General features: G+C 64.7%; 1 protein-coding gene across 1 annotated transcript; it reads left to right on the top strand.

Annotated features, from left to right (window-relative positions):
• Nucleotides 1–2840: 2840 nt before the first annotated feature.
• On the top strand, nucleotides 2841–17264 carry RAI1 (retinoic acid induced 1). The gene is made up of 3 exons (XM_014450444.2): nucleotides 2841–2910; nucleotides 7993–13492; nucleotides 16605–17264. The coding sequence occupies exons 2-3, from the start codon at nucleotides 8009–8011 to the stop codon at nucleotides 16953–16955; spliced, it is 5835 nt and encodes a 1944-aa protein (XP_014305930.1). The 5' UTR covers nucleotides 2841–2910; nucleotides 7993–8008; the 3' UTR covers nucleotides 16956–17264.
• The last annotated feature ends 1086 nt before the right edge of the window (nucleotides 17265–18350 follow it).

Genomic DNA, 18350 nt, shown 5'->3' on the forward strand with positions numbered 1-18350 from the left:
AAAAACTTGAGGGGGGGCTTCGATGCCCCGCCCAAAAAGTCCTTTCCCCAAGCCCCCTATGTCCCGCCCCCTTTCCCAGGGAGGGCGTTTTTCGCCCGGGGCGAGAGGTTTCATGCCCTCTTTGCCCCCCCTCAGTTTCAGCCCCGACCCCCTCCCTCCCTTTTCCCCCGAGTGGAGTCTGAGTGCGCCGTGAACGGATTCACCTCCCAACTGGAGCGCGGCGCGCCTCTTCCCAGAGCAGAACCTTCCCCCGCGGTTTTGGACGCAGCCATTTCCTCCCCCTCTCCCTTCTCTCTCTTTCTCCCAACCTCCTCCCTTTTTCTCTCTCCTTAATAATAAAATTATTCCGAGCACTTTGCGGTGTGGCGGGCGGCCAGAAAAGCGTTTCTTTAAATGCCGCTGTCTCACAATTAGGCAGCCAGAGGATCTGACACTCTGTGGCGGCCTGACCGGCGGCTTCCTCCCCCGGGACCGGGAGGGAGGCGACGCCAATTCCCCTGGCTCCTCCCGCAGTTGGAACGGAAGGGTCTGGCGTGCTGTGCCTCTCGGGCTGTCAGGCTGCTGCAGGGGGGTGTCCGCCGGGAAGCACCCCCGCCCCGCCAAGCTGGGGGGGGGGGCTCTTCCCGACTCCTCTGGGAAGCGGGGGTCCAGGAGGAGGACCTCCCCACCACCCTTTCTGGCCTCCAGCTCAGCGCTTCCTGTCGGACAGAAGAGCACTGGGGAGGAGCTGGAGGGTCTCGGCCTGCTGGCCTCTGGCGGGTCGCCCTCTCTAGGCCTTCATTCATTCCCTGCAGGTGAGGGGAGGCTTGTCTTAGAATCTGCTCTGCACACAGTGGCTTCCTCAGATCAGGCAGTTCCCCTTCTCCCAGCTTCCCCTGACTGCCTGCTCTCCCCACTCCCACAGCCTCCTGGTGTCACACGGGCAGTTGTCTGTGTGTCTGTCTGCCTCTGGAGGGCAGGGCCATGTGCTTTTCCCTTTGCACCCTCAGCACCCAGCTTGCTCCTCCCCAAACCCCCCAGCAGACTGTAAGCCGAGCAGAAGTGAACTTGGCAGATGAGTGGGCACAGGCGCCGGAGGGACGAGGACCCAGGGGCTGTAGAGGGCCGCCTGTAAGCTGATTGGCTCCAGTTGATTCCGGCCTCCAGGCCTGGCATCATCAGCCCTCTCTCTGGGTGGCATTCTTTAGACTGTGATGAGGGTTAAGTGCTGAACCCAGCCAGGAGCTGACCACGCGTCCCATCTGCCCGTCCATCCGGGCAGTAGGCGGTATGAAACAGGCACCTACTTGGGCCAATGTCTGGGCGTAGAGCTGGGGACCCAGCAGATGGAGCCCCGCCCCCCTCAGGCTGCACTCTGGGGAAGGCGGCACAGCACACCTGTGGTCCTACCATTCCTTACGCAGTTACTGCTGCATGAGCGCCACCAAGGAGCCCTGCGGGGGCCAGCAAGGTGGTGGGCACTGGGGCCTCATCCAGGTGCCTCTCACTTCTCTGCCTCCTTCTCCAGGCTGCCCAGCTCCTCCCTGCCACTGGCCAGCTGCACGGCCAGCCCTGCCTCCCGGCCTGCAGCACTCACCTGCTGCTCCACCCCGCAGTCTGTGCTGGACTCGGGGCTTCTCCCGTTCCCCTCCTGCTCTCGTGCCCTCTCATCGAGTGCCTCCCAAGGGCCTGCGCACTTACATGTCGAGATTCCTGCCCACAAGGCCCTGCCTGTGACCATGGAAAGTTCTGTGTCAGTTCCATCAGCGGGCGACACCTGGGAGCTTGTGATCAGATACAGCACAGCCAGCTTTTCTTGAAATCTGGTGTGTTAAATTTTTTACTTGGTTGATAACATTTTTTAAAAAGAGATTTATCTTTTTATAAAATCCTGATTTCTGGCGTTTTAAAGGGAAAAATTCAAGTTCTGGCACCTGGGCCTTCCTTCCCATCAGGCAGCAGCTCACTGGAGGCGAGTGGGGCTGCCCCGTGCTCCCCTCCATTCACCCGCCCACTTCCCGTCAGCACATCACCCGGCTGGAGGGAGCGTGTTCTTCGTTGGATGAGTGAGGGGCTGTGGCCACAGATTCCTGTCCCCACCCAAATGGGCTCTGTCCCGCCACCTGGCCGCTCGCTCCGGATACTTTCATAGGCCAATAGGACACTTTACACATTATTTAACAGATGTTTATTGTTATGGGAAATGGAGGTATAGCTGTGAACAAAACAAACCAAAACACCCTGCTCTCACAGAATCTTATCATGAGGAGAGACCAATGCGGAGCCAGCCAGCTGGCCACGTGGCTTATCGCAGGAGCTGAGCACGGGGGTGGAGGAGCTGCCGGGGAGGCCACCTGAGAAGGTGAGGCCCGTGCCGGCTCTGGGAGGAGCCCTGCCGAGGTCTGAGAACAGTGTTCCAGCAGAGGAGGCAGCAGGTGCAAAGGCCCTGAGACTCGGCGATGGAAATGCTGGCCCACGGCCACCAAGTCAGTCAGCAGCCAGACAAGCCATAGGCTTGGTGCCTTGGTGCTTCCACTTCCCAAGGGAAGTCCTGGTCTCTGGGCACACGGGGTGAGGAGGACAAGACCGGGGTGAGAGGCTGGGCGCTCCTCGCCTCTGCCTCCTCTCCTGACCAGCAGACAGATCCTAGCTCACCCACACTGTGCAGTCGCCTGCAAGGCCCGGACCTGGGAGTGTGGGGGAGGGATCAGAAGAGGGCAGCCTGGGACGCCCTCCGTGGGTCCCCTCGAGCCCCTGAGTCAGCCTCTTGATCTTGCTGGCCTGGGGCCCCTGAGCCCCCAGCCTGAGTGTCTGCATCCCAGCGGTCGGCCCCACCTTCCTTAGTCTTTCCCTTATTTTGACAGACAGGGAGAAGTGCTGATGTTCTTTGTTGAATAAAAATCTAAAAACAATTATGTCCACAAGAGCTTGGTAAGTCTGAGCTGACAACAGGTGAGTTCTCCCCGACACACCCCTCTCTGCTCCCGAGAGGCCTTGGATGCCAGCACAGCTGCTTTGGGAATTTCTTCTTGCTCTCCCCCAAGCCCCGCCCCCAGCACTTCACAGCAGGGAAGCCCCATTGGCCAGCTGCCCCTCACCCAGACTGGACGCCTCTGGCTTAAGTGGCTCAAGTCTCGGGCTTGTTGGCCCCTGCATCCCAGAGAGTCACCGTGGAGGGGCCGGGACACAGCCCTGCCCTGTGGGAGCCTGCCAGTCACTGACCCTCCTGGGAACGGGCGGTGGTTTTCTAACAGGACGGGGTGCTTCCGAACCAGCACAGCATCACCCGGCAAGCGGTGCCCCGGCGAGCATCGAAGGACCAGGAGGGGTCCTTGGTGGGTGGGGCCTGAGGGAGGGCCTCATTCAGGGGGCCCCGTGGGTGTCTGCTGCCTCCGCCTCTGGTCCTTGCAGAGATGCCATCGGCAGGCTCCCAGGAGGGCTTCCCACCATCTGTAGAGTCCAGAAGCCCCTACTCCCGTTCAGGCACCCTCCAGAGACGCCCGCCTCGCCTGGGCTCCCTCACCTGGGCATCTGGAGGGGGGTGGGTGGTCTGCCTGCTTCCCCTCCCACTCACCCCCGTGCTTGCCTCAGTATCCAGGCCCTCGCACCTGCCTCCCGTGCTGGGCCCACGGGGCCGTGAATGAGGAGAGGTGCGTGCCAAGTGTGCCGTTTGTGGGGGACGGTCTCAGGAGGCCATACTTCGGGGTGGGGGCTTCCTTGTTCTCTGGGATGCCTTCCTCTGCCCCATGCAGGGCTCCCTAGCTGGCTCTGGTCCCCGCCTCATCACTAGCCGCTGGCCCAAAGACCCTCCCTGTCCCAGAGGCCTGTGGGTACTGGGCTGTTTGTCTTGTGGGTCCTTGAAAGCTCCTCTCTTTCCCCAATTCAAGCCAGGCCTTTAGGATTCAAAATAGACCTCACAGATCAGCAGTCAACCTGGCGAATGATTTACCACTTTAATGGAGGTCTCTTACTAGTGTTCATCACCTGCCACTAGTGGCCCCTCAGCTCCTCCTTGGACACCCCCAGCTTCCTGACTTCGGGGACTTTCCCCTTCCCGTTCCCAGGCTTGAATGGGTTGGGTTTAAAAATATTTTTCCTGCAGCTACAAATAAGAACGCAGGGGAGCAGAATGGCCCCCACCCCCAATTTCTTCTCCCCCCACTCCCTTTTCCCTCCTCCTCCCACTCTCTGTCCTTCTCCCCCCTTTCCTCTCTCTGTCTGTCTGTCCCTTTTCTGTCTGCCACTATCCCTGTGTCTCAGGAAAACCTTCAGCCAGCCTCCTGGCTGCGCCCCACCCGGGGGGCTCAGCAGCTGCGGGGCCTGGAGAGGCTGTGGGCCCAGTGACCTCTCTGAGGCTGCCGTGGTGACAGCAGGCGGCCGTAGCCACTGTTGCCCGTAAGTGGACCTCCCTCAGGTGGGTCTGGCTCCTTGAGGAGAAGCGGGCCCTGACCCGGCTGGCGGGCCTGGGAATGTGAGCACCCGGTGCCGCTCCCTGCACACCCTCCTGCTGTCACGCTCCGAGGTGCCTCCTCTAAAATTGAAAATTTTTTTAAATTAAAAAAATATTTTTATTGATTTCAGAGAGAGAAATGGAGATAGAAACATCAATGATGAGAGAGAATCATTGATTGGCTGCCTCCTGCACGCCCCACACTGGGGATTGAGCCCGCAACCCCAGCTTGTGCCCTTGTCTGGAATCAAGGCCTGCGCTCTACCCACTGGGTCAGCCCGGCCAGGGCTAACATGGGGATTCTTGTGGGGGCCAGGTGGGGGCGCCACCCTCGCTCTGGGCCGGGCTCGCGCTGCAGGTCGCAGAAGTCTCTCCCTTGGGGCCACTCGTACGCAGGCCTCTCCTCTCCATCTCACCCCTTCCTGTAAAAGGCAGAGCAGTCAGCACTCACTGAGGCACGCACAGCCAGGGGTGCCCTTCACTCTACAGCACCTTTGGGGGAGGGCGGGGCTGGGGTCTTTGCCTGAAGGGACTGCTGAGGCCAGCAGCTGCCAAAGGCCCTTGAGGGCTGAGGACCGCTGGCCTTGCACCGTGGGAGGGTCTGTTCACGTCCCAGCTCTCTCTCCCCCCTGGTGATGGCTGTCAGGGGCTGGGGGAGCCATGAGGGGACTCCTGTGGCCTTGGAGGCAAGGGCTGGACCCTGAGCCAGCCTCCAGTGCACGCCCCCGAGCGGGCCTGCTCCCCGGCCAGTGGCCTGGGAAGACCAGTGTCCCGGAGCTGGGAGTTGTCATAATGCACGGCTGACTTCCTCTTCCTTCCTCCTTCAGAGACAAGGCCTGGCCTAGTGTCTGGAAGAAGAGGCAGGTGGGGGAGCTGGGCTGGGCCAGGAGACCGGGGAGGCTGTGTTAGGGGTGTGCTCCCCTGACCCCCACCCCATCTCCCTCCAGCTGGACCCACAGAGGTCAAACCCCCAGTCTGCCCGGCTCTGCCCCCTCCTGGGAAGCAGCCCCTGTGCCTGCCTCTTTCCTTGTCTTTTCCTAGTCTTCTCGAAAAGTCATCCTAATCGTAAGGATGAATAACAGAGCCCCGTGGCAGCTCTTAAAGACGCAGAGCCCATTCTCTCCTGGCAGAGCCGGCTGTCTCTGAGCTGGGCCTTTGATGCCATGCCTTTGTTCCCGTGTCCCTGCCCCGCCCTGCATCTGGGGTTGGAGGTGGGTGTTGGGGTGAGCATTTCGGCTGCTTCTCCATCAGGCGCTGGGCTTTCGCATTTTAATTGAACTGTCTTTGCTCAGAGATAGATGCTCTCACCACATCCAGCTGCTCGTGTGGATTGGGAACCCGCCTGCAGTGCAGCGCGGCTAAATGAAAAGACGCAGCAGCTGGACTGATTAGAGCGGGGGAGGGATGGACACTGGTCATAGCACTTTCTCTTTGTAAATAATGTTTCTGGGTAATGCATTTTGGAGAATGTGAAAAAAATAAAAGCTGCAGAAATGTTAATGATATCCACAGGACACAGCAGGAAATGAGAGCGATCTGGGACTAATAAAAGCTGAAATAGAATCTGTGCAGATATACAAGGCGCAGCCTTCAGAATGGGCTTGGCTTTGCGCATCTGGGCTCATAGCACAGCGTGGGGGTGGGGAGGACAGCGCTGGGGCTGCAGGGGTGGCTTCCACCTGCTGGCCCCGCTGTGGGGAGGCAGCCAGGGTGCCTGCCCGGGACGGAGGGGGCCACCTGGGTGGGCCTCCTACCGCGGTTGGGTCAGGAGGTACAGGGCTGCCCACCTGTCAGGAGCCTCCAGGCCAGAACTGAACTCGGCCCCCGCTCCCCTGGGCTGGCGTGTGGCAGCAGGCACCGCCTGTGATGTTTGATCCAAGCGCCAGAGATGGGAGTGCAGTGGCAGAAGGGCAGGCACGTCTCGCATTGTCGGGGGCCTGAGATAAATCGGGGAGGCCAGAGGGCGTCTGGCTTTGCCGGGCCTGGTGGGCAGGAGCTCGCCACAGGACACGGGTCCCCTCTGCAGCCGGGGTCTCCAGCGCTGAGCCAGCACCAGCTGCCGGCGAGGGCCACGGAGGCGGGCTCCGGCGCTGTCTGGCTGCCCTGGGCTCACTGGGTCAGCCCCCAGCAGTGAATGAGGACGGGGTCTAGGTAGGGTCCTGGAGAAGAGGAGGGGTGAGCGGGGACTCTTGGGGCAGCCCCTCCCCTCACTCCACATCTTCCCCTTCTCCCACCTGCATGTCTCTCTTCCCTGTGCTTCTGTACTTCCTCTGGTTTCTCCTGGAATCCTGTCGCCCACACGGGCCACCCTCGTTCCGTGCTGACCATGGAAGTCCCCGTGCTTTCCTGGAGACCTAGGATGTGCAGGCCGAGCTGAGTCAGGGTCTTCCTGTCCCCTCCACGCCTCCAAACCCCAGCCCTGGTTGTGGGTAAATCCTGGGCTCCCCAGCCTGGAGCGTACCGTGCTCCTCCCTCTGCGAAGGGCCTTCTGAGGTGACCAGGCCTCCAGGCAGATGGGAGCCCTGCAGCCTGGACGCTGAAGGCTGGTGTTTTCTGAATCCAGTTGCTCTGCCCAGAGGGCCTTCACCCCAGGGTCATTTCCTGACCCGGAATCCTGCTTTGGGGTAGGCTAGGCCCCGCCAGGGCCCCAGCCCCTAAAATCACAAACAGATGGGCTCTTGGCTTGGTGTGACCTGGCCCTGACCCTGTGGAGGCCAAAGGGGCCTGTCAGGAGGGCCTGGGCTGCTTCACACACACACACACACACACACACACACACACACACACACACACACACGGCACTTGGGTGCTGTCCCGTCAGCGTGCACTCGCTCACTCTGGGCCATGAACTCTGTTTCCCCACCTATCACATCAACAGGAGGCAGGGCCCTGTCCTGCGCCCCTGGGAGTCAGGGAGGGGGTGTGTTGGGCCGACAGTGGTTCACAGGCCCCTAATGGACATCTGCTAGAAGGACGGCAGGGTCCCGATGGCGTGGCAGCGATGGGCGGTGTGTGTGCACGCGTGTGTGGTAGCCGTGCGAGCAGCTTCTCCAGCAGGGCAGGCCTTCCTGTTCCCGGCTCGGCCGGATCTGCTGACCCGCAAGACTGAGGCTGGGTTCCAGGATCCAGCGCCCTGGGGACAGGGGCGCGGGAGTTGCTGTGCTGAATGATTTCAAGCTCAGGAAAGGACTGAAAGGGATGGGGGAGAGAATGGGGAGCCCCCGGGGGCATCTCCCAGGTGACCTGGAGATTGGGCAGCTGGGTTTGCACCTCCCTCCTTCTCTCTCCCCTTTGGAGGGCAGCCACTTGGCCTGGCTCAGCGGCAGGTGATGGGGTGGGAATGGCAGAGCCCCTCCCTGCACCGAGCCGGTGTGTGCGCAGCTGGGTGGGGGGGGGGGGGAGTGGCGCCGGCAAGGGGGCTTTCGGAGCTGTGGGGAGAGGGCAGGCTGGGTGATGGGGGCAGGCAGGTTTTCTGCGGTGAAAGTAAATGGCCCATCTGAACTGCTCTCCCCCCACCCCTTCCATGCCCATCTTCCCTCCCCGGCCCCCTTCTCTTTTTGCAGATAACCAGCCCAAGTCATGCAGTCTTTCCGAGAAAGGTGCGGTTTCCATGGCAAACAACAGAGCTACCAGCAGACCTCACAAGAGACACCGCGCCTGGAGGACTACAGGCAGCCCAGCCAGGCGGGGCTGAGCTGTGACCGGCAGAGGCTGCTAGCCAAGGACTATTACAGCCCGCAGCCGTACCCGGGCTACGAGGGCGGAGCTGGCGCAGCTGCCAGCACTGCCCGCGGAGGCAAGGGCCTGCCAGCGCAGCAGGTCCTGCAAGGGAGGCCTGCGCTCTCCGGCTACGGCGTCCAGGACAGCAGCCCGTACCCGGGCCGCTATGCAGGCGAAGAGAGGCTGCAGGCCTGGGGGGCCCCCCAGCCGCCAGCCCCCCAGCCGCAGCCCCTGTCAGGGGGGGTGGGCAAATATGATGAGAACTTGATGAAAAAGACCGCGGTGCCCCCAGGCAGGCCGTACCCGGAGCAGGGCGCCCAGCTGCCCTTCCGGACTCACGCCCTGCACGCGCAGCCCCAGCCGCCCCTGGCCTACCCCAAGCTCCAGAGGCAGAAACTGCAGAACGACATCGCCTCGCCACTGCCCTTCCCCCCGGGCAGCCACTTCGCCCAGCAGTCGCCCTCCTTCCCCACCTCCTCCACCTACTCTCCCGCCGGCCAGGGCAGCGGGCAGGGGACCCACTCCTTTAAAAGCTGCACAGTGCCGCCCGCCCAGCCCCACGATCGGCCGCTGGCGGCCAGCACCAGCCTGGCCCCGGGGCAGGGAGCCCAGAACCTGCATGCCTATCCGCCTGGCCGCCTCAGCTACAACCAGCAGAAGCCGCCGCCGCAGCAAGCCCTTCAGAGCCGACACCACGCTCAGGAAACCCTCCATTACCAAAACCTTGCCAAGTACCAACACTACGGGCAGCAAGGTCCGGGCTACTGCCAGCCAGAGGCGGCCCTCAGGACCCCGGAGCAGTACTACCAGACCTTCAGCCCCAGCTCCAGCCACTCGCCCGCACGCTCCATGGGCCGCTCACCCTCCTACAGCTCCACCCCGTCACCGCTGATGCCAAACCTTGAGAACTTCCCCTATAACCAGCAGCCGCTCAGCACGGGGGCTTTTCCCGCAGGCGTCGCTGACCACAGCCACTTCATGCCCCTGCTCAACCCCTCCCCGACCGACGCCACCAGCTCCGTGGACACACAGGCCAGCAACTGCAAGCCGCTGCAGAAGGACAAGCTCCCCGAGAGCCTGCTGTCGGACCTCAGCCTGCAGAGCCTCACGGCCCTGACCTCGCAGGTGGCCAGCATCTCCAGCACCGTCCAGCAGCTGCTGCTCTCGAGGGCCGCGCCGCACAGGAAGGCCGCCAAGAGCCTGGCGTCCCGGACGCCGGAGCAGCACCGGAGCCAGCACTGCAGCCCCGAAGGCAGCGGCTACTCGGCCGAGCAGGGGGGCACGCCGCTGTCGGAGCCGCCGAGCAGCACGCCGCAGTCCAGCCACGCCGAGCCGCCCGAGGCCGACTACCTGAGCGGCTCTGAGGACCCGCTGGAGCGCAGCTTCCTGTACTGCGGCCAGGCCCGCGGCAGCCCCGCCAGGGTCAGCAGCAACGCCAAGGCCAAGCCCGAGTCCGTGTCCACCTGCTCCGTGACCTCACCTGACGACATGTCCACCAAGTCGGATGACTCCTTCCACAGCCTGCACGGCAGCTTGCCGCTCGACAGCTTCTCCAAGTTCGTGGCGGGCGAGCAGGACTGCCCGCGGCTGCTGCTCAGCGCCCTGGCGCAGGAGGACCTGGCCTCCGAGATCCTGGGGCTGCAGGAGGCCATCGGCGAGAAGGCCGACAAGGCGTGGGCCCCGCTGCCCGGCCTCTCCAAGGATGCCAGCAAGCCCTTCTCGCTGGAGAGCCACGGCGCCTGCCTGGACTCCGTGGCCAAGAGCGCGTGGCCACGGCCAGGGGAGCCCGAGGCCGTGCCCGAGACCTTACAGCTGGACAAGGGTGGCAACGCCAAGGACTTCAGCCCAGGGCTGTTTGAAGACCCTTCTGTGGGTGTCGTCACCCCGGACCCCAAGAAGACAACTGGCACCCTCTCCTTTGGCCCCGGGCCCAGCCTCGGGGCTGCCACTTCAGACCCCACAGCAGCTTTTGACTGCTTCCCCGATACAGCCGCCACCGGCTCAGCGGACAGTGCCAACCCCTTCTCCTGGCCCGAGGAGAACCTCGGGGATGCTTGTCCTCGGTGGGGGCTGCACCCCAGCGAGCTCCCCAAGGCTCTGGAGCAGGGTGGGAAGGCCTCGGATGGCGTCGGCAAGGAGAATGCCCACGAGGCCTCAGCCTGCCTGGGCTTCCGGGAGGAGGAGCCCGGGGAGAAGGCCACAGTGCCCCAGGACTCCAAGCAGGAGGAGGCGGGTGGGGTGAAGGAGGAGGCGGGCGGGCTGCTGCAGTGCCCTGAGGTAGGCAAAGCCGACGCGTGGCTGGAGGACAGCCGGCACTGCTGCGCCGCCGCAGACTTCGGGGACCTCCCGCTGCTGCCGGCCCCTGGCAGGAAGGAGGACCTGGAGGCTGAGGAGGAGTACTCGTCCCTGTGCGAGCTCCTAGGCAGCCCCGGGCAGAGGCCCAGCGTGCAGGACCCGCTGTCGCCGAAGGCTCCGCTGATGTGCACCAAGGAGGAGGTGGAGGAGGTGCTGGACCCCAAGGCCGGCTGGGGCTCTCCCTGCCACCTCTCCGGAGAGTCTGTCCTCCTGCTGGGTCCCACCGTGGGCGCCGAGTCGAAGGTGCAGAGCTGGTTTGAGTCCTCCTTGTCCCACATGAAGTCCGGGGAAGAGGGGCCCAATGGGGCATTGACTCGGGGGGATCCTGCCACCCTGGCCCCCGAGACCTCCTTGGTCCAGAAGCCAAACAAGCCCGCTGTCCCCGAGGCGCCCATTGCTAAGAGAGAGCCCGTGCCACGGGGCAAAAACTTGCGGAGCCGGCGGGTGCATCGGGGGCTCCCCGAGGCCGAGGACTCCCCGTGCAGGGCGCCGGTTCTGCCCAAAGACTTCCTGCTTCCAGAATCCTGCATGGGGCCCCCCCAGGGACAGATGGAAGGGGCAGGGGCCCCGGGCCGGGGGGCCTCGGAAGGGCTCCCCCGGATGTGCACCCGCTCCTTCACAGCCCTGAGTGAGCCCCGCACACCTGGACCCCCAGGACTGACCACCACTCCTGCCCCCGCAGACAAACTGGGGGGCAAGCAGCGAGCTGCCTTCAAGTCTGGCAAGCGGGTCGGGAAGCCCTCCCCCAAGGCGGCGTCCAGCCCCAGTAACCCGGCTGCCCTGCCCGTCGCCTCCGACAGCAGCCCCCTGGGCTCCAAGACCAAGGAGACGGACTCACCCAGCACGCCCGGCAGAGACCAGCGCTCCATGATCCTGCGGTCCCGCAGCAAGACCCAGGAGGCCTTCCCCTGCAAGCGGCGGCCCTCGGAGAGCCGGGTCCCCAGCTGCCGTGCCACCAAGAGGCTCCTTGCCAGCAGCCACCTGCCTGCCACATTCAAGGTCTCTGGCAACTCCCAGAAGGAGGGCCGGGCCAGCCCGCGGGCGAGGGCCCCCAAGCCCAGTGCAGGTGGCAAGCTCTCTGACCGGCCCCTCCACGCACTCAAAAGGAAGTCGGCCTTCATGGCGCCAGTCCCCACCAAGAGGCGGAACCTGGCCTTACGGAGCAGCGGCGGCGATGCCGGTGGCGGCCGGGGGGACATGAAGGAGGAACAGGCTGAGGGCTCCCCCACCCTCTTCAAGAGGATGTCTTCTCCCAAGAAAGCCAAGCCCGCCAAGGGCACTAGCGAGCTCAGCCCGAAGCCCCCGCCCCCGGAGGCCCCTGACACCTGTCCGAAGCTGGCCTCGCGGGTGGCCTGCCAGGGAGCCATGAAGACCAAGGTGCTGCCGCCCCGGAAAGGCCGGGGCCTGAAGCTGGAGGCCATTGTGCAGAAGATCACCTCGCCCAACCTGAAAAAGTTTGCCTGCAAAGTGCCAGGGGCCACCCCTGGAAGCCCCCTGAGCCCGCCCCTCCCTGAGAAGGACTGTGGGCTCAAGGGCGCCAGGGGCAGCCCGGGCGGGGCGGGAGGACTCCTGAGTGTGGGCACCGGGCAGAAGCTCCTGGCAGCTTCAGGGACAGACCCGTTTTGCAGAAATACATCCAACAGATCCTTCAAAGGCAAACTCATCAATAGTAAGAAACTGTCCTCGACTGACTGTTTCAAAACCGAGGACTTCACGTCCCCAGAGGCCCTGCCCCTCAGGAGGACGGTCCTGGCGCCGAAGAAAAGAAGCCGGAAAGGCAGGGCTGGAGCCCTGGGGCTCCCCAAAGGCCCCCCGGAGAAGCAGCCCCATGCAGGCCCTGCTCTGCTCTTGACTCCCCGAGACAGGCCCAGCAGCATGCAGGGTGGCAGTGAGGACAACCCTGGCGGAGGAAGCAAGAAGCCAAAGGTGGAGGAGCTGGGCCTGGCCCCCCAGCCCCCTGAGAGCAGGTCCTGCCAGCCCCAGATGAGGGCGCAGAAGCAGCCGGGCCACGCCAACTGCAGCAACTATTCCAAGCGAAAGCGCCTCACTCGGGGCCGCGCCAAGAATACCAGCTCCTCACCCTGTAAGGGGCGTGCCAAGCGGCGGCGGCAGCAGCAGCAGGCACTGCCTCTGGATCCTGCAGAGCCTGAAATCCGCCTCAAGTACATTTCCGCGTGCAAGCGGCTGCGGGCAGACAGCCGCGCCCCGGCCTTCTCGCCTTTCGTGCGGGTGGAGAAGCGAGACGCGTTCACCACTGTATGCACTGTTGTCAACTCCCCTGGGGAGGAGCCCAAGCCCCACAGGAAACCTGCCTCCTCTGCCTCCTCGTCCTCGTCCTCGTCCTCCCTGGACGCAGCTGGGGCCTCCCCGGCCACGCTCCCGGCAGGCTCTGTCCTGCAGCCCCGGCCCTCTCTGCCTCTCTCCTCCACCATGCGTCTGGGGCCCGTGGTCTCCAAGGCCCTGAGTACCTCTTGCCTTGTTTGCTGCCTCTGCCAAAACCCGGCCAACTTCAAGGACCTCGGGGACCTCTGTGGGCCCTACTACCCCGAACACTGCCTCCCCAAAAAGAAGCCAAAACTCAAGGAGAAGGTGCGGCTGGAGGGCACCTGTGAGGAGGCCTCGCTGCCCCTCGAGAGAACACTCAAGGGCCTTGAGTGTGCAGCCGCCGCTGCCAGCAAAGCCCCCAGGCCCGACGGCTCTGCTGACCCGGCCAAGCAGGGTTCGCTGCGCACCAGTGCCCGGGGCCTGTCCCGGAGGCTGCAGAGCTGCTACTGCTGTGACGGGCGAGGGGATGGCGGTGAGGAGGTGGCCCCAGTGGCTGACAAGACCCGCAAGCATGAGTGCAGCAAGGAGGCCCCCGCGGAGCCTGGCGGGGACACCCAGGAGCACTGGGTGCACGAGGCCTGCGCTGTGTGGACAGGTGGGGTCTACCTGGTGGCCGGGAAGCTCTTTGGGCTGCAGGAGGCCATGAAGGTGGCCTTGGACATGGTAAGAGGCCAGCCCCGCCGGGGTGGGGGGGCCCGGGTCCCACAGGACAGGCAGTCAGGGAGCCCCTGCCTCTCCAGCACAACGACTGGGGCCGATCAGCACATGACCAAGTATTCGGAGGAGCTGGGGCAGTTGGAGCACCCATGAGGCTGAGCACTGCCCCGCCTTGCCCAGGCTTGCCACTGCGGCCCCTCGCTGCCCAGTGCCCACTGCACACTCACCTGGCAAATCCCAGCTCTGGGCCCGGCTGGCCTCACATGCTCATGGAATCAGCCGAGATGCTGAGGCTTAGAGGATGGGGCGCCTCCCAGAATTGAATGTCAGGGTGCCCACAGAGCAGGCCCCCCTGGCACCAGCACCTCAGGCAGCGGGTGGGGACTTGGGGACAAGCCCCTCAGACAACATGAGACAGGGCGTGTCCCTCCTCGAGCCCCCCAGGCAGGTCCAGGGACCCCATAAACGGTGCTCAGAGCCCCTTGGCTGACACCTTGGTTCCGGTCCCAGCACTGCCCTCGACGTCACCTGGCTCTCCCCAGCGCATCTCCAGGGCGGGAGGATGAAGTGAGTCAGTGGCGGTGAAGGTGGCACAAGCCACGCCCGGCCTGTCTGAGTGCCCTTGACGTTCCTGGGCTAGAACTAGGGACAGCAGCGGGAGCCCGGTCCCCTCAGGGTGACGCCCGCATGGGGTGCCCGGGGCTGCTTGCACTCCCCTCCGAGGGCTGCAGAGGGCATGAGAGACTTGGCAGCCGTCAGCAGAAGGCACCTGGGCCAGGGCCGGGGCTCAGCATTCTCTCCCTGAGGCCGAGCTCCAGCCCAGCCCCGGGCTCTCGCCCTCACCTCCTCGGCCCACCTCCACGCGGCCTGCCCCTCCCCGCCGGCTCACCTGCCCTTTGCCGCCCCCCTCGTGCCCACCCCTGGCTGTGGGCCAGCCGCTGCCGCTGCCTCCTGTGCCTGGGCTCCCCCTGCGTGGGGACGCAGGCGGGTGCACGCCCAGAGGTCCTGCCACTGGCCTCCATCCTCACGGAGGACACCTGGCCCCACAGGACACCGCCACTCCCTTCTCGGCTGTGGACAGCGGCCAGTCCTGGCACCCCCTCCCTCCTCACGCATTACTTCCTCCTCCTGCTGTCTGGGCATCGGCTCCTCGCAGCGTCCTGAAGTAGGTCCAGGCCTCCTGGTGCTGAAAAGAATACCAGCCTCAGGCCCCAGGCCCGCCCGCGCTCCCGCCCTGCACCCCCCACCACACCTCCCTGCCCCTGGGAGCCGGGCCTGGGCTGGCTGGGGAGGTCGACTGGTTGAAGCAGTGCCCTGTGGGAGACAGGCAGGGTCCAGGGCCCCCCTCAGCCCCCAGCCCAGGCCTGCTTCCAGCGGGGTGCCGGCGGCCCCAGCTCTGCTGAGGGTGGCCTGCGACCCCGGGCACGTCACTGCCTTCTGAGTCTTGGTGCCCAGCCAGCCGGCAGGCGGGTCAGCGCTCGCCTCGCTTCTCTCTGGAGGAACAGAGCTGTGGCCCCGGGGACACCCTTCGTCTCTGTCCCCTCCCGGGAGACACCCAACCTGCTGCTCTGAGCCCTGCCACCCCCTGGGACCTGCTTCCGGTTTGCACAGTCCAGCCCTTGCTCAGAACTGCGGCCCGGCTCCTCTCCGAGGCCTGGCTGGGCGCTGAGGGTGCGGGTCTGCTGAGCACGGCCGGGTGAGGAGGCGGCAGCGTAGCTGGACCCGTGGGCCCTCCAGCCTGGGCTCCTGCCGCAGGGCCGCACCCCTCGTGGCGGGTCAGAGGCCCGAGTGCCTGTCCCTCCTTGCTCCGCATCTAAAGCGTCTGCCCAGGCCTGCTGGGCGGCTGCCTGCCGAGGAGCCCCTGGCCTTCCCCTTTGCCCGTCCCAGCACCCGAGGGCTCCTTGTGGGCTGGACATGAGCCTAGTCTGGGGCCTCCACTCCTGCTTCCTCTCCCGATAGGAACTGGCGTGGGGGGCACGCTGAGCAGAAGGAAACCGCCTGGCAGAGGCCCGTGTGAAGCAGCCCAGCCTCCACCCTGCAGCCCCTGCTCCCACTTGGCACAGAGGGCACCTTCCCCACTGGGTCTCCCCTGCCTCCCAGCTGCTGGGCTGGTCCCCCTCACCCCACCCGAGCATTACAGCCTTACAGGTGGTCTTTATCAGCCTAGCTATTCATGAGCTGTGTACCCTCAGGCCAGTTGCTTAGCCTCTCTGAGCTCATTGGTAACCGGGGTCATAATCTGTAGTTCTCTGTGTCCGCAGCTTAGCACTGGGCATGGGCCTCCACCCTCTGCCTCTCTCCTGAGCGTCCCTCCCCCACCCCTGCAGCCTGTGGTCTAGACAAGTCTGCACCGTTTGGGGCCCAACTTGTCCCTCCCCAGGCCCCATTTCGCTCCACTTCCAAGGGCCTCCTGGCCTGGTCGTCCTGTCCGGGCCACCTTTCCCCGGCAGCGTGGGCGTGGGCAGCCCCGCTCAGCAGACCGCCGTTTTGAGACCCACAGTGGGCCGGCCCTCAGGATTGGCTGTCTCCTCCCTGGTCCCAGGGAGGGCGAAGGCTCACCCTAGGGTGGCCTGACTCCCAGCCCAGTGCTTGTCGCTGCCAGCGAGGGAGGAAGGGATGCGCACGCCTCACCCGCCTGAAGGGCGGCGCTTTCGTGGCCGTGTGGTCCGTGCTGTCCCCGCCTCCCGCGCTGCTCGGCGGAGTTGGTGGGAGAGGACACGTTCCACATGCGGGAGCCCCGCCCGCTGGCGGCCGCGGCCACACTGCGCCTGGCACGGGAGCTCTTGCCGGCTGCTGGGCACACGGTCCCTCATGTCATAGCCACGACCGCCCCGGGAGGGAGGCACCGTCGTGCGCCGCGCAGGCTGAGTGAGTGGCTCGGCGAGGCCACGTGTTCACCCACAGTCACTCCTGCCGGTCCCGGAAAGGGTTCCCCACCGAGGCGGCAGCCAGGGCCGCCACAGAATCAACCCTGTGGGCATTCGCACCCCATTCTGAGCCTCCTTCCAGCTAATTTTCAGGGGCCATTTTGTGGGCAGGAGGCGGGAACCATGCAGGGCCTGTCTGTCAGACCCTGCCCAGCCCTCGGGGGCGCTCACCATCTCGCTTTCCTCACCAGACCTGTTCCAGCTGCCAAGAAGCCGGGGCCACCATCGGGTGCTGCCACAAAGGGTGCGCGCACACCTACCACTACCCGTGTGCCAGCGATGCAGGTGAGAGCACAGCTCCTTGGCCCCCGCCGCTCGGCTTCCCTCCGCTCCTGCCCGCAGTCCTTTCTCTCTCCATCCCTCTCCGATCAGAACCTGCGCTAGGCAGCACTAGGGCGTGGAGATGCCGGTCCCGCCACAGCGCGAGGAGTGCTCAGAGGTGTAAAGCACAAGATGGAGAGCTGTTTGAAAAGCCGCATGGCCAAGGGGCGGGGAGGGTGTCAGGTCTCAGGGCGGACGTTGTACCTGGGCTGGGGCTTTGAGGCTGAATAGGAGCTCACTGGGCGGAGGAAAAGGGAAGGACGTACGTCAATGACAAAACCCGCGTGGGATGGGAACGAGGTTCAAAACAGTGTTTACGGAGCAGCTGGAGAGGTTCTGACCAGGCCGGAGGCCTTAGCTCATCTGAGGAGAGACACTGCTCGTGTGCAGTGAGTCGTGGGGGGGCTTGGATCCCAGCCCGGTGGCAGGGCCACTGGCATCTCTGCACTCGGTTTCCCATCTATAAACTGGAGTCCGCACACCTTCTTTCCCGAGCTGCTCAGAGCCGGACCAGGAGCCCTGCCTGGCAAGTGCAGCCTCACCCCTGTTTTGGAGCCAGCCCCCGTGACCCCTGACCCTACCCCCTGCTCCCCACGGCCTTCCTTCTCTGGCCTGGAAGGGGTGACGTTATCATGACCCCACCATGGAGCACTGCCCCTCCTCCCCCTGGATGCCTGCTGCTCCGGCTCTGCGCTGGGGATCCCCTCCCCCCCCATCCGGCCCCCGCCGCGGGAGCACACACAGAGGGCTGGGGGGTGAGCCCCCGGGGACGGGGCCTCGCTGGCTCTAACCTTCCACTCAGCACGGAGCCGGCTTTTAACGTGGGCTCTGCCGCTTCCCCAGCCCGTGGCCTCATTCACAGTCAGAGCTGCCGCGCGGTGCCTCCCGCTCTGAATCGGGAGCCCACGCTGTGCCGGGCCGTCAGCCCTCACATCCTCACAGACACGCTCCCTCGCCCGTGGCCACAGCGCGCGGCACAGACAGACCTGGCGTGGTCCCTGGGTCTCCCATCTCGTACTCTTTCTCCACCCAGCACTGTCCAGCCCCTCGCGGCTCCCATTTGAGAGGGACAGACAGGAAACCACGATCCTGTGCAAAATTACGGAGACTAGACAAGGAGAGAGTGTATGCTGTGGGAGGTCCATTCTTTTTGAGCTGGGGGGGGGGGGGGAGCAATCCAGGAGGACTTTCAAGAGGAGGCAACCTGTGAGCCTTGCTTGGAAAGGAGGTGGGCCCAGCTGGTGAGTGTGAGATGTGTGTGCCAGGCTGTGAAGTCCTCAAAGGAGCTCAGCAAAGGAGGGCTCTGCAGCCCGAAGCCGCGACAAGAGGGGCTGAGGCTGGGAGCATAGAGAGCTGACGGGCACTCAGTCACCCGGGCACCCGGGCAGGGGAGGAGGGTTGCCGGGTCCAGTAGAACCTGCGTCCCAGAGACTCAGCACAGAGCCCACACCTGGGTGTGGGTGAGGGAGAGGCGGCGGGGCCCGCTGGCCACCCTCCCAGGGCGGGCAGGGCTGAGGCGGGTGCCATAGTGCATTATGCACTGCTGCCAACTTCATTGCTCAGACGCCAGCCCTCCTTCTTTCTCAGGAGGGCACGGGCCACTGGCAGGCTGTGCT

The sequence above is a fragment of the Myotis lucifugus genome, unplaced genomic scaffold (assembly GCF_000147115.1).
Source record: "Myotis lucifugus unplaced genomic scaffold, Myoluc2.0 scaffold_2291, whole genome shotgun sequence".
Lineage (NCBI taxonomy): Eukaryota > Metazoa > Chordata > Mammalia > Chiroptera > Vespertilionidae > Myotis > Myotis lucifugus.

Bases quoted from the DNA above. Each gene is read 5' to 3' on its own strand.
- RAI1 (XM_014450444.2), top strand. From the start codon at position 8,009: ATGCAGTCTTTCCGAGAAAGGTGCGGTTTCCATGGCAAACAACAGAGC. The intron at 13,493-16,604 runs GTAAGAGGCCAG...TTTCCTCACCAG, and splicing joins TGAAGGTGGCCTTGGACATG to ACCTGTTCCAGCTGCCAAGA.